General features: G+C 30.7%; 1 protein-coding gene across 3 annotated transcripts in view; it reads right to left on the bottom strand.

The window, feature by feature from the left end:
* Positions 1 to 477: 477 nt before the first annotated feature.
* LOC148231558 (uncharacterized) overlaps positions 478 to 14,447 on the bottom strand; it is an 85,880-nt gene continuing 71,910 nt past the window's right edge. For all 3 annotated transcript variants that reach the window (XR_015810782.1, XM_088193057.1, XM_088193058.1), the window contains one exon: positions 478 to 4,312. Coding sequence is in view for 1 of the 3 variants with exons in the window: in XM_088193058.1 (XP_088049184.1) it covers positions 4,252 to 4,312 (61 nt within the window). In the remaining 2 variants the exon portion in view is untranslated. The remainder of the gene's footprint in view (positions 4,313 to 14,447) is intronic.

The raw sequence follows: 14,447 nt of genomic DNA, 5'->3' as shown, positions 1-14,447 counted from the left end.
GTAAGCTGAAGTTCAATTAGAATACTATTTATTAACATAGTTTACATACCTTTGCCGTATTTTTATTATACTTACTCTCTTAAGTTTTGGTAATTTGCAATTTCATCGATCTTAAACAAATAAATATATATAGTTACTACTTTTTTGCCGTATTTTTATAATACTTACTCTTTCAAGTTTTGGTAATTTGTAACTTCTTCCAACTCTATTACATTTTTAGTCCTGTAAATTCAGTGATTTGCATTTGACTTTTTATCGCTGCCCATATATTGGCCGTGATTGCTACGATGAAACGAATAAGCACCCCTCTGCAGCATCCCTCTGTGAAATCTCATTAAAATTGCACGCATGGGGTATAGAAAATACCCCAGGTAGTATCAGGGGATCTCCCCATGACTATGACGTAATCTGAGTCACGGGAGTGGAAAAGGTCGGGATGGGAAAAATCGATGGAAACTGAGCAAATCAAAATACAGATTGTTGCTTGAACTTAAATTAGTATTTATTGATATCACATAAGAGTACTCTTCCGATGAATATGACAACTCTATAAGGAAGTATTTTAGCGATCAGTCGCCTCCGAACTACATTTATATTTTTACAAATGAAAAAAGTAAATGTATATAAATATGGGTTTATCTTTCTTTATTTCTTTTCTCGGTTTTTCATTGTTTTTTATTTAACTTAATTTTAAATTACATAGGAAATAACTAACTGTTACAAGGTATATATGTATATAATTACAATTCAATAAGTCGCGTGTTTATAAACGTTGTGATTTTTCAAAACACACGAGAACATTTACATATGGAGGCAGATAACCATCTTTTTCGTATCTACATGTGATCTGTCAATAATTTGTCTAGCTACGATGGCTGTACAGCTACACCACACTGCATCGATCAGATCCAAAAAATATCGAATGAAAAAAAGATCTGAAAGCGTGGGTAGATTTTATTTATGTATGTATATATCTGTACTAATCTGATTGATTCAAACATCAAAGTCTAACTCGTAAATTAACACATAGTTACATTTTCTTAATAGATAGATCAAACATTAAGAATTGATGTATCCATTGAATCATCTTATGTAATTATATAAAATACCCATGGTAAAATACAATTTTGATATTTTAATAAAAATCAACGAGTCGATTATTATTAATACTACCATGATAATTATAAGTATATGTTATTAAATGTATGTATATCTATGTATTTACAAAGACTAGTGAATTTAAACGATATACATGTATAGAGAAAAGAAATATAAAAAAATAAAATTAGAATAAGATGGCGGCACGACTTTTAGATAATAATATTTTATTTCCGCAATTTTCAGACGTTTTTCTAGGATAGAAATTAAAATTCTTAATAATTTTTTAATACTTAATAAACATTAAAATATTCAACAACGTACTATACAGCAAATTTTGCGTATTGCTGTAACGCTCCCTGTTTCTAATATTAATTTAAATCATAAATAATAATAATAACGATTTAATAAATTATTAGCTCCGAGCTAAGGTGCGTTTGTGTGCAAAGAATATTTGAAAATTGTTATTTATTCTAGACTCGGAGACATGGCAACATTTATCTCGAGCTACTCCACGCGTACCAACGTTGCAATCGACGGCGCATTACCCTTTTAGATTAGACGGAGCAAAAGAGGCAATTCAATGTATGTAAATAAATATTTTATCAGGACTAGATTTTTTAAGAACTGAAGCGTGAAGTTTTAAATTTTATGCGGCAGATGTCCGCTCTTTATCTGGTTCAACCAAGCGAGATGGTTCCGAATCATTGATTGCCTCAATTGTCTCGATAGAAGTTTTAAAAATATTTTAAAAATTATGCACAACTACATTTTATTGCACGATCTTTTTTACAGTCTTTGTATAGTATACCGAAACGCGACGCCTTCACATCAATTAAATATTAAAATAGAATAAACAAAATAAATAAAACTTGAATAGAGTAATATGACATAAAACGATAGAAATGATGGAGCTGTTTTAAATGTGCTTAAACATAATACAATAATAATATAAAATTGAAATTTGGATGTGTGCCGATTTTATCGGATTTTCTTAATACAGGAATGTGAGCTAATTTTCTAAATAACAAAATTATCTACGAGCTGTCTTATGGTGCACGCTCACGTCTCGCATCACGTACACATATATAATATATAAATGCTACGAGAAGAGAGAATCGATACTCCTTCGGAGCGTGTTCACGGAGCATAGTGCTGCTTTATATAGCAAGACTTTCGATTATTATCATCATTATAGATCTTTAAAAAACTATAAATGCATCTTTGCGATGGATTAAAAAATTAAATTCTACTAGAATTTCATATAAAAATTCACCGACCGACATTTCAAAATGGCACTAGTGGCACTGTTTCAGTGTCTGTGCGTACGTGTATATGTATCTACACGTATATTTGTGGCGTACTATGCAAGTGTGGGCGTGTGCAGCTGGAATATCAGCAGTTATTGATTTTCTTGGAGCACTTGGAGGCGAGGGGCGAAGAGGAACGGAGGAATGTTGTCGGGTAGTGGGGGATGAAAAACGGTGAAGAGGAGGGCTGAGGGAGGGCGACGGCTTTCCGGTGAATTATCTGAGTCTAGGAAAGCTCGTGGTCTAGACGCCACGCACAAAATGCTCTCTGATGTTTTCCCAAAAATTATGAGTGACGTTAGATTCGTTGGCGTCGAAATTAAATTTCAGTGGCACAGGTTTTACCCCACACGCCACTCATAATTAGACCCGAGCAATATCTGCGTGTCGGCCCGCAAAATAAGAATTGCAAAGAAATTCAATTTGGGTCCCATTTTTTCATCTCGACCCTCGTCTTGATACTATTATATTGAAGTATGCATACAATCTCGCATTTCTTGCGCTTGGATATTTTAATAACGCCAAAACGTGCATTGGTGGCATACTTGAAAATCTAGCACACGAAAATGCACAGCGTGAAGATGTACGTATAAACTTTCATTATGTCACGCCTGAATGACGCTAGAAATGTCGGTTTTTAACTAGCAGTGGCAGCTTGTTTCAATGTATTACAGCTTCCCAAGATAAAATAAATAGCACGCAGATCCATATATGACATAGATGCGCGCGCATATAGCCGCGCGAATCTATCGACATGGAAGTTGTGCTCGTGCGTACTTTAGCTACGATTCGAAACAACTCTTCAGTCGAAAAAAATTATATACGAGCCACCACTGCTTTTAAATAAATCATATATGTGTCAAAATTTAAGACAATTAATAACGTCGAATATGCGCATATTCAGTAAATGCAAATAATACGAAACGTGCGCGGCGCGCATAATAAACCGCTGCATAAATTAACAATGACAGTCGCGAAAATAGCTTTTCCCACCGAGAAATTGGCAACGTCTTCAACACTACAACAAAACACAAACAATGTGTACAACAAAGCCGTAATATTATCATACATTACATAATAATTTGTACAAATACGAAACAGGATTAAAAATACAAAAAAGGTTCACCATTTTACTAAATCGCATACAATTTTTTTACAAATGAAAAATTTCTCTCTACGATGACCTGATGTGGCAGTTGTTTAATTTTTGTACACAATTTACATGGTTAACAATTTAAAATTGCACTTATCTGACCCAAATAACCGTCTTATTAATTGATTAATAAACAACAAATAATCAGCGGGTATAAAAAAATATAATATACATACTATGAATAATATGTAATGAGAAAATTTGAGTTTAAAACTGGCGCTAGTTGTATCAGTTTATTAAAAAAAAAAAATTGATCCAAATTACAATTTTTTTTAAAAAAAAAAGCTTCCAGTCGCTTTCGCTCGCGCGCGGCTTTCAAAACGGCGCATGCTCACATTGAAAGCGACCGTCTACAACCAGCGCGTTTTAAACAAACAATTTTTTTTTCTTGATATTTATTGCATCCAGTAATATTTCGCACAGTACGCGAATACAGTTAAGGATTAATACAAATGAAGCGTATAACTTTCTTAACAATTAGGACCAATCTTGACGCGTCGTTGTCACTGCTGTTTCCACTCTCACTTATCCTTCAATAGATTTATCACATCACAAACAGTTTTTTAAAGTTAAAGTCTGCTAATATGGTAGATCAAAGTGCGGAAGCATCGCCCCTGGCACATCCCCGGCTTGCAGGTGTGTCTCCGCCCCCGCCCTCGCCTACCAGCGACGCGGGGGCGGTTCGTAGGGTCAGTCTCCGTTGACGGCCACTGAGTTCCACTTCCAATGGCTGGGCGCTCTGCTCATTTGGCTGTGGACAAGGAAAGAAAGACTATTAGTTTCTCAATTAATAAAAATATGAAGCAGTAATCTATCGGTTAAAAAAATACTTTTAACCGAGCTATGCCTACGGACGAACGTAATACGCGCGGCAACTACCTGCAAAATACTATTAATTTTGTTAGCCGCAGCTTAAAAATCCTGTACTAAAACCATTGCGCATAGTTTCTTTCGAAATTTAACATTAACTACTTGCAATATTTGTTGTAAAATAGTTTTTTTCCCCCACATGCATTTAAAAAATCAAGTTTAATACTAAAATAAATAATAATAATAGCAAAGCAATAACATAAAACATTTTATTTTTACCAAAAATATTTTTTTATGTTGTCATTTTTCTATCATATGTTGACTACTTTTGATGATAATAGTGCAAATTATAACATAAAGCAGCGCTGTCTAACTTATCTTAGTCGGAGGGAAAATCTTTTGCTGGTAAAAGCTAATAAAAAACACCTCGGACATTTTTGTTCGTTTATGAATGCTGATAAGAGCTAAAAATGTTTGAGCTGACTTTTTTTCAGCTCATTTTTTTTTAATTTCACTTCTTCTGTGAAAATTTTTTAACAAAAATTTCACGTAAAAACCTACGCATTTTAAGTATTAATATATAAAAAAATCTAAAAGTAGTGTGAACATGAAATCTAAGATTCATTAGACCGCGCAGCGCAAAAATTGTTATTTTACTATACTATTAGTAATTGACGTATACTCTTTTCCTTTTATTGTGCACTTCTTATACTGTTTCAACTAATACCATTTGCAATTGTTCATTAAAAAACCCAGCAAATCACATCAATATTGTAGGTCTCAATTATTTTTGTTGAAAATAGTGTCTTTCTATAAATTAAAATATTATTGAAATTGCCTTTAATTTATACTGCTTTCAGTCACATGATCATCGACATGAATTTATGTCTCTTAAATGCATCTGTATTTAAATAAATACATAGTTAATCTCAAATGCACTATATGAAGATTTTGGAATAGCAATAGACGACTCATTTACTTTTTAAACTTTAAACCATAGTTAAGTATGTTATAGTAATTATTATCTTAAACTCTGCTCTTTTTATTTTGTAATTCATGTTAAAGTGATATACTGCTTTTAGTTTATAAAAAACAAGAACACTTTAATTTTATTTTAAAATGTATCTGAGCTTCTTAGGTAGCGCAGCGTGAAATTTATGGATATTTATTTGTAAGGTTGAGAAAATCTAGGAATCTAATTTGTGATAATTGGTCGAAATTATAATAATATAAGATTTTAAGCACAAGTGTAATTGAAATGAAAATTTGTATGTATTTCAGGAATTAGTCATTGACTTATAAAGGACGAGTCAAATTAAGTTTCTGAACTTTTTTTAAAGAAAATGTTCGATTAATAAATAAATTTTAAGATATCCTAAAATTTGTGTTTTTTTAAAAAAAGTTAGGATTTTATTTATAATTAAAAAAAAACACAAATTAATCTTCTGATTTATTATGATTAATCTAACATTAAATTAAAAAAAGTTGGATCATTCTTCACTACTGATCTATCATTTTAATTTAAATAACATATTTTTTAATAATGCAATCCACTTCTAATGAACTTGATTTTTTGCAAGTAAAAAATATAGTACAACTTTTTAGATTTTTTGAATTAAATATTTAAATTTTTTGCCAAAAAAAGCTAAATTATTTTTTTTCACATTGTTTCTCTTACTTGTAATCAGATTAAGAAAAATACTTTTTGTCACTGTGCTCCGTTATCTTGTTTTAAAAATCGAATTGATGCGAGAAATTAAGATGCAAATAAATATTATTTATGTTAAATTAAAATTTAAGTTGTTTTTCACGCTTTGCAAATATCACATAAGAAACAATTTAACATAATAAATACCTTGCTTATTTATTAGTTACTAATAACAGATTTCTTACTTATTTATTAGTTACTAATAACAGATTTATTTATTAGTTACTAATAACAGATTTCTTACTTATTTATTAGTTACTAATAACAGATTTATTTATTAGTTACTAATAACAGATTTTTATATTTCTTACAAGTCATATTATCATATTTTTAAAATGTATATATTTTATAACTTGCAACTAACTTTAGTGTTTTACGCGGATATGGTTATTTCTCACATAATAAATATTCGAGTTTTTTTAAGCAAGATTTTACGTATTGACACAATATCGAAAAGTGTCATATCATAAATAATATGACGCTTTTTATTAACATTATATTTAATTAATGATATTTTAAGCAGTCATATAACGCAGAGCTACATCATAATTCAGATATCGCATTGCAATATTTATATAATGTATTTAAAAAATAAATTAAACAAAAATTTAATTGAAGGTGCAAAAAGTCCCGTAACCGCACCACCGCTAGCTGCGGTACCTCACAACAGCGAGAGACCGACATCAAATATACTCAATTCAGAAATCACAGTTTGGATCACTTTTTTTTAATGTTCAAAAGCAAAAAATCTATAACGCAATGCAAAACACTTAATATAATAAATATTATTATGAAATAAAAGTTATCGGTATTATATACATACATGATCCAGTTATTAGAAGCTTTTAATTTATCAAAAAGTTATGCATATGCATATAATGAAAATACTTATTTTAATCTAATTTGTGTGAAAGGGTACAGATCAGTAATTATTTTATGTCTATAATTAATATAAAATAATAAAAAGCAGTACTATTTTTAATACTTCTTGTCAGTACACATAAGGCATTGTCAGTTTTATACAAACTATTTTCTTACAAATTCATATGGAAGCAATGCATTAAATGGTAAGACATACGATAATCGTGATTTCTGAACTGGAAATTAAGAGTAATAAACAAATTGTTGGCCATTAATGAATTAAAGCGATTAAATTATAAATTAAATCAGTAATCATTGAACGAGCAAATTTAGAATCACCATATAAATAGATTTAGAGCAAATTATGCACTGCGGTAACGTCATTAAAACCCTTTCCATATAGCGTAACTCTCGTGGGTAATACGAAAATCATTAAATTCAACACCGGAAACATCAATTTTCGTTATCTCACCAACTGATATCAACATCCACATTCAGGGGTGCTAAATTTGAGTCTAACGTTCTCGTTGAAGTGGCGATGTCATCACCAGTATCACAAGACGATGAAGAACGGGTGGTATTTAAGAACGTTTTCTAAAGAAAATAAATACAGGAATGGAATTTTTAAGATCTATATGAAATGGGATCATAAATCAAATGTTAATAGATATTATTTCCTCTACTGAAACCAAAACAATAAAATATCAAGTGCTTTGAATAAGTTACATAAACACAGATAATAAATATTCAACGGCAGCATTTTAATCAAAAGTAAACATTGACGATATAATAAACAAGCATATTATATTTAAGATTAATTTATTATTTAAAAAATATTATGTACGCTCATTATTTCGAGTTTCGCGTTCACTATTTTAAATTTGAAAGCAATGGGAAATAATCCGCAACCATTATTCGATCAGAATGTTCAGGTTAGATTCGGACAAGGGTGCATAATAAAGTGTACTGGAAGCTTTAGTCAAGTTCTAATGGAGCACACCTATGAATTATTGAAACATTAGTCAAAACGGAGGTGTCTATTTGAGGATCCAGCCAGACGTACATCACTGGGTCAGGCGTTGGAAATAGATGCACTTATTTAGATCAGTAGACCATAGATTGCACTTAGAGCGTAATATCAGTTGCCAACAAAGATTGACATTTGACACGAAAAACTATAACAAATGCCCAAGGACCGCTCGGTTAATTCGTTAAGGTCGTTGGGTTAATTGAGATTAATGCTTCGCTGTCAATTAACTAATAAAATAAATCATCGTTGAGTACTCGTAACAACAATAGTAAAAATATACTTGAGATGAGCATATAGTATATATAACTTGAGAGTTCATCGCGGATTTACCGTAAGACCATTGAATCTATTGAATAGGTACTCTTTGTATGGTTCAACATTCCACTTCAACTTTCTCGCTGTGTTTGCATGGTAACCACGCATTTGACAATATATGACAAATTATTGATTCTGAATATAGTTAAGTGTAGTGGAAACATTATGATTCAGCTTCAAGTATGAACTGTCAAGGCATATAATTATATAAGCTTATTGCGTAACTGTGAAGGAAATATTAAAGAACACTGACAGAATGTCATGTATCAAAGGCAAACAATTACTGCTGTATTTTTTTGATGATACTAATCAGTGGCGTTGTATGGGATGTGATAAAATTTATTTATTTATTAAAAATTAAACGCAACGGAGTCAACACAATCAACAACTACAAAGTAAGTAATAACACAGTGTACTGAAATCAGTGATATTTATTATTACAAATCACTATCCATGACCTATACTAATTTTAATTTATTTATTCATCACGATATTCATCCATGAGATTAGAAAAATCTAGGAAAACCGTATCTGTGATGATCGATCGGGTTTATAATTACAATATATAATAATCACTAAGTATCGATAAAATGAAAAAAAATGTTCACATGAGATTCGAACTTAAATATTTTAGAAGTTAGTCAGCGACGTACACCATTGGTCTATCGTGCTATTTAAATCAATAAAAATATATTAGCGCTTAGTGTTAGCTTCTTCTTTTATAGCAAAAAATTATAATTATTAGTAATGAACACGCACAATATAAAATTTTAATTGATACTTTACAAAATAATACAACAACTCTATAAAGTTTCATTATTGCTCAGTATATTGTGTTTATATCATTTCAATAATTCATTATTCTTTAAGGTCATTGGTATCTAAATAAGTCGTGAGATATTATAAATAATAATAAAATATGTAAAAAGATTACATAATATATATATATATATTAAAAAAAATATAGGAACATAATATCATAAGCGTTTGATCAAAGCAGTCATACTTCAAAAGTTCATTGAAAGCATGTACATATGTAGGTTTATCAGCATATGAAAAACAATATATAAATGTAATCGATCGTGGTGACCTCAATAAAAAACAAAACAAGGGGAGAGGAGAGGACAAAAAATATTATTGATTACATTTTATTTGTTGTTTGTTACTGCTTATATATATGATTAAGTAAAACTGTTTTAAGTTAGATTTAGAAGTTTAACCTTTGTAGTCCACTGTTGCCCCAAGCTATATTAGAGACGGAATAGCGTAGTCCGTAACGTCTCAGACTAGTAACTTTGAGGTTGCGGGTTCGAGCTCCAGCAGCGACATTTTTATTTATGAAAATGCGCTATTGCTGCAATGACATCTATTGATTATAAATTGTATAGCACATAATAATTTATATTTAATATTAATATTAATGTCACTGATTCCCAGAATTTCAGTCTTGCGGTTAATACTTAGTTGTAAGTATTCATTATGTCTGATTGACTTACTCAGTTGGTACAGATTTGCCCGTTGTAACGCATTGGGCTCATGCCTATCAGGTTACAATGGAAGATTTAATAAAAATATCTTTCTAGGTGTATATTATATAAAATAAATTTAATTTTTGCAGAAATAACTTTGGAAGTCAAATTATATAATAAAATTATAAACAGATTTATATTCATTTAAATAAATTAAAATATTTTTATTAAATTATAATTATTTATTTATTAATTACAAAACTTTTAATTGGATTTTTTTTTATTGATATTTAATTTTTATAAATACAAAAATTTCATTGATATTAATTCAATTTTTAATTGTTTTATTAACTTATATAGAGATATTAATATTTATTTAATAAATTATATATGTATATAAAATATTTTATTTATAATATTAATAAAATCCCGAAATAAGTTTTTATGTCGGGATGACCCATAATAGTCGCGTCACTAAAAAGTCATAAAACTAATTGAGTTGTAATCCTTTGATTTTATAAAAAAAAGTGTTTTTTGTAGGCATTAACAATAAATATTGCGTATCAGAACGGGCGCTCATAAAAGTTCCAAAACATTTGCATAAAAACTATGGTTCTTATTTGATTAAAAATAAATGTCTGTGACTCCGCCGAACATGTACTAAACCCAGAAATACCGGACTCAGCATTTCATAGAATGACGACGATGTCAATTTTAAATTTTATATACACATAAGAGTTGAGATTTGTATTTGACAAAAACAAAGAATCTAGTTCTCGAATCATATACATTGATTGGTTAGAGCAGGTTCTCCCAAGCTTATTCTATAATGGAACAAATCCTGAAATTTTAACGGAACATTCAAAATTACTTTGTAAAGTAGATAGAATCATTCGATCGCAATATTTTATTTTAAATAAATAAAATTGTTTATATAAAAGCACTCTTCGCGCGGTATGCGATCGTCATCGTTTTTCGTACATTATAAAATATCAATGTTATATTGTACTGAATCTATTTTTTAACACCCTAATTGTTAAATACACTGTTTTTTATATACATACATACACTCGATGAGCTTTATCATTAATTATAATCAATTGAGGTTAATGAATTGTTATTAATATTTTCTTTTATAATTAATGTATATCGATTAGTACTGTTATTATTTAAGTTAATAACTAGTATTTTATTCTACAAAACACACACACATCACCAGAAGTATTGTCAAGAAACCTAAATCATTGTATTTTTTCTGTTTTTATGTGATTCTTGTTCATTAATATTAGATTTTGAAGAATAATAAAATAATAGATTTGTCAGCAATAGCACTTGTTCAAATTTTCTAATCAAGAATCCATTGGTAATTTTATTATATTTAAATTCTGTCATATGAAAAACAGAAATATTTTAGATACATATAACATTAATTCAATTTATACGGAACGTAGTTTGAGACACGCTGGGACCGAAAGGGACATTAAACTTCCCCTAATTCTTGAGAGTATATAAGCCAAAACAGTGCGCTACTTAATCCAGAACTAGCACTTTGAATGAATGAATGAGAATTCAACTGAACTCGCACCAAGCGGAGCTGCGACGAATCGACCGAGACGACTCTTAAAATATCGAGAAAAGCAGCTGATCTTTGGATGTTTGATCCAGCTGAAGCAGTCGCTTGAATCCAAAGAGTGCAACTCAATCTATGATACGACTTGGAGACTATAAGATACATTATTACAAATATTTTTACAGGACTTTCGATTTGGTATAATTTTTTTTCTTGGTTTATGAAGAATATTGTAGACAAATTAATATTTCAAAGGAAATATTAACACAATTTTATATTAACCAGCCGTCGATACCTTACTGTCGTGAGGTACCGAAGCTAACGAGTGTGCGAATAACGGACATTAAACTGTTAAATAGTGCTTTTAAGGGGATTGTTATGACGAAACAAAGGGTTTATGTCTAGTACAAATGTTTTTAAGAGTGCTACGAATAAGTAGAAGATGACAGCACATAGATAAAAAATAAGGAAATTGTGTTTAGTAAATCACTGAATCAATATTAGGGGAATTACCGAAAAAGTTCACATCACATTATTTGTTTTAAAACTGTTGTACGTACAACTTGTATGTTTTAAATAAAGTCTCTGACATAAAAGGCAATGCATCATTAAAGTATGGTTATGACATTAACAAATATAAGCGATCTGAAAAGCCAAGGTTAAAAAGCACGCCAAGTTTGATCGAATATTAAAGTTTTCTTGCAGTTTTATGGTGTTTACGTGAAGCAATTCGAGGAAAAGGACCAGAATTGTTAATAAAAATATTTTAGATTTTGTATCACGATAAAGCGTTGGCTCAAATTTGGCCAAAAACGACACCGTCGTGATGCCGTATTGAACATAATTGCCCACTGCGACTTTTTTATGTGACCGTAGATAAAGAAGATGTTGAAAGGGCAATGTTTTGCGACAATAGTCGTTGCCTTAAGTGTATTATATTTGATGGAGACTACTTTGAAGGGGACTAAACTAGCATTAAAAAATAACAACGTAAGATAGAGATACAACCCCACAAAATAGAGCATTTTTCCCTACTAATACTACATTACAAAGTGAATAAACTCTTGCGTACCTATCCACAACAGGCAAAGTTCACAAACGAACCGGCCCCTCGGGGAATCTTGGCGAATGTTGGCCCTAGGCCGTGGCCTCATTGACCCCGGCACTGTACAAAACAGCATGATTAATGACCTCCATTGCGCATTCATGATAAAATTACTCCCCGGCAGTGCACCGAGTTTCCTGTTACTTAATATTTTAATTTGCAACCATGCGTAATACCATCCTAGGGAATAATTCGTCAAAATTGACAAATTTTGGACAGTATTTGGTCAAAATTAGAGACGGGGGGAGTTCACTGTTGGAGCGTGTCGTGATGTCTTTATGGTATATAACACAAAAGGTAAACAAAAATGGGGAGAGACAATGGCGACCTAACCTCTATTGAATAAATAAACATATGGTAATGGGGATCAAGTGTGTGTTGTGTGTTGGGTTTTTGTACAGGGTGTTATTAAAATATATGTTTATTTATATATCAATATAGTTGTGATTGAATAAGTAATTGTGGCAAATCAACAAATGCAAGTAGGTTCGATCTATCTGATTTTTTAAAAATCAGATGCAATACGAAAGTTATTTAATAATAGAAAATAATATGTCGGGTGCATCATCAAACAATTGGACCACCTACAATGGAGGGAGTAAATCTGCAGGTTTAAGGAAAAAATTACACGCGTGTGCTAGTCGGCATGTGATATACAAACGGATATGTTAAAATGGGACAATAACGTTAGAAAATGTTTTTGCAGATACTCGCCACGAATTAGAAAGATCAAAGGCATTCGTCACAAACGCTTTGAGAAAAAATACCACGTGCATTCGGGATTGCCATCCTAACAGTCGTTCGTAATCTGATTTAGAAGGCAGCTCACTGAGGCGTCGAAAATGCTCGGTTTCGTTATACGGAGCGCGTGTCACTTTAATTTTATTTTTTTAATAAATTTTGTAATGCAACCTGACAAGCGTAAGTCTAATGCGTTACAACGGGGTAAGTTAATCAGACATAATAAATAAGTATTAACCACCAGAGTGAAGAAGTCTGGGAATCGGTGGCATATATATTATTAATTATAAATTATTATATGTAATATATTTTATACTCAATATATGGATTTAATAAAAACAATTTTTTATAAATACAAAATCGAGTCTGCTGCCACTGGGGCTCGAACCCCCAACATCAAGATTACTAGTCTGAGACGTTACGGATTACGCTACTCCAACATTTAATATAGTAATTTATTGCCGATTCGCATTTTGTACCATATTCTAATTCGTAGCGTTTTCAAATATGGTTCCATTGTATGGAATCTAAGTGAAGCGAATTACTTGTTGTTAGAAAGAATTCTCAGATATATTTAGAAGAAGGGGTGCGGGTATCCTAGTGCCTTTTTGCTAGCCCTCAGTGAAGTAGCTAATCTGTCAATGCTCAGACAATTTAGTTGCGAGCTTTAGAGTGCCCTGGATAGTCGCAATCGCGACCCTTGTTCTTGATCGTCACGGATGGTGCTATTTTAGGTGTGCATCATATTTTTTTAAATGTTATATAATAGCTAACATGGTGCTTTGGAGAAACATGTCAAGTCACGGTCGTCAGATTTGTAATAAAAAATAAAAATAATAAATATTAATAACAAATTAGTGTAATTAATTGTCTCCACTTAAATAGCAATAAATGTAAGGTGGTTTAATTACACAAGAGTCATGATCTAATTTTATAAAATTATTTTATAGTCAATCTTAAATACTTAAAATTAACTCAAAATATTTTTTTTGTAACTGTGTTAATGTAAAAAACAATTAGATTACTATAAATAGCACTGGTTAAGAGTCAAATGTAATATTATTTTTCTTATCTGTTCACCAACTTATTACATGTAACATCAATTACTAGAACGCGTAAAAAATAAATTCCTTAGATATATGAATTCTATACATACTATTATTAAACAGCTATAAAACTAATTGAGCAATTTTAAGGTAGTAACTATAGACACGCGTCAGTAAAATTTAATTTATATTGATAGTAATAATTGCAATTACCGTATGAATTCCACATTC

Source organism: Plectrocnemia conspersa, unplaced genomic scaffold (genome assembly GCF_051122295.1).
Source record: "Plectrocnemia conspersa isolate PC_06_02 unplaced genomic scaffold, ASM5112229v1 ptg000009l, whole genome shotgun sequence".
NCBI classification, from domain to species: Eukaryota; Metazoa; Arthropoda; class Insecta; order Trichoptera; family Polycentropodidae; genus Plectrocnemia; species Plectrocnemia conspersa.
Note: the sequence above shows the minus strand (reverse complement) of the source record. Positions and strands in the feature narration are given on the sequence as shown.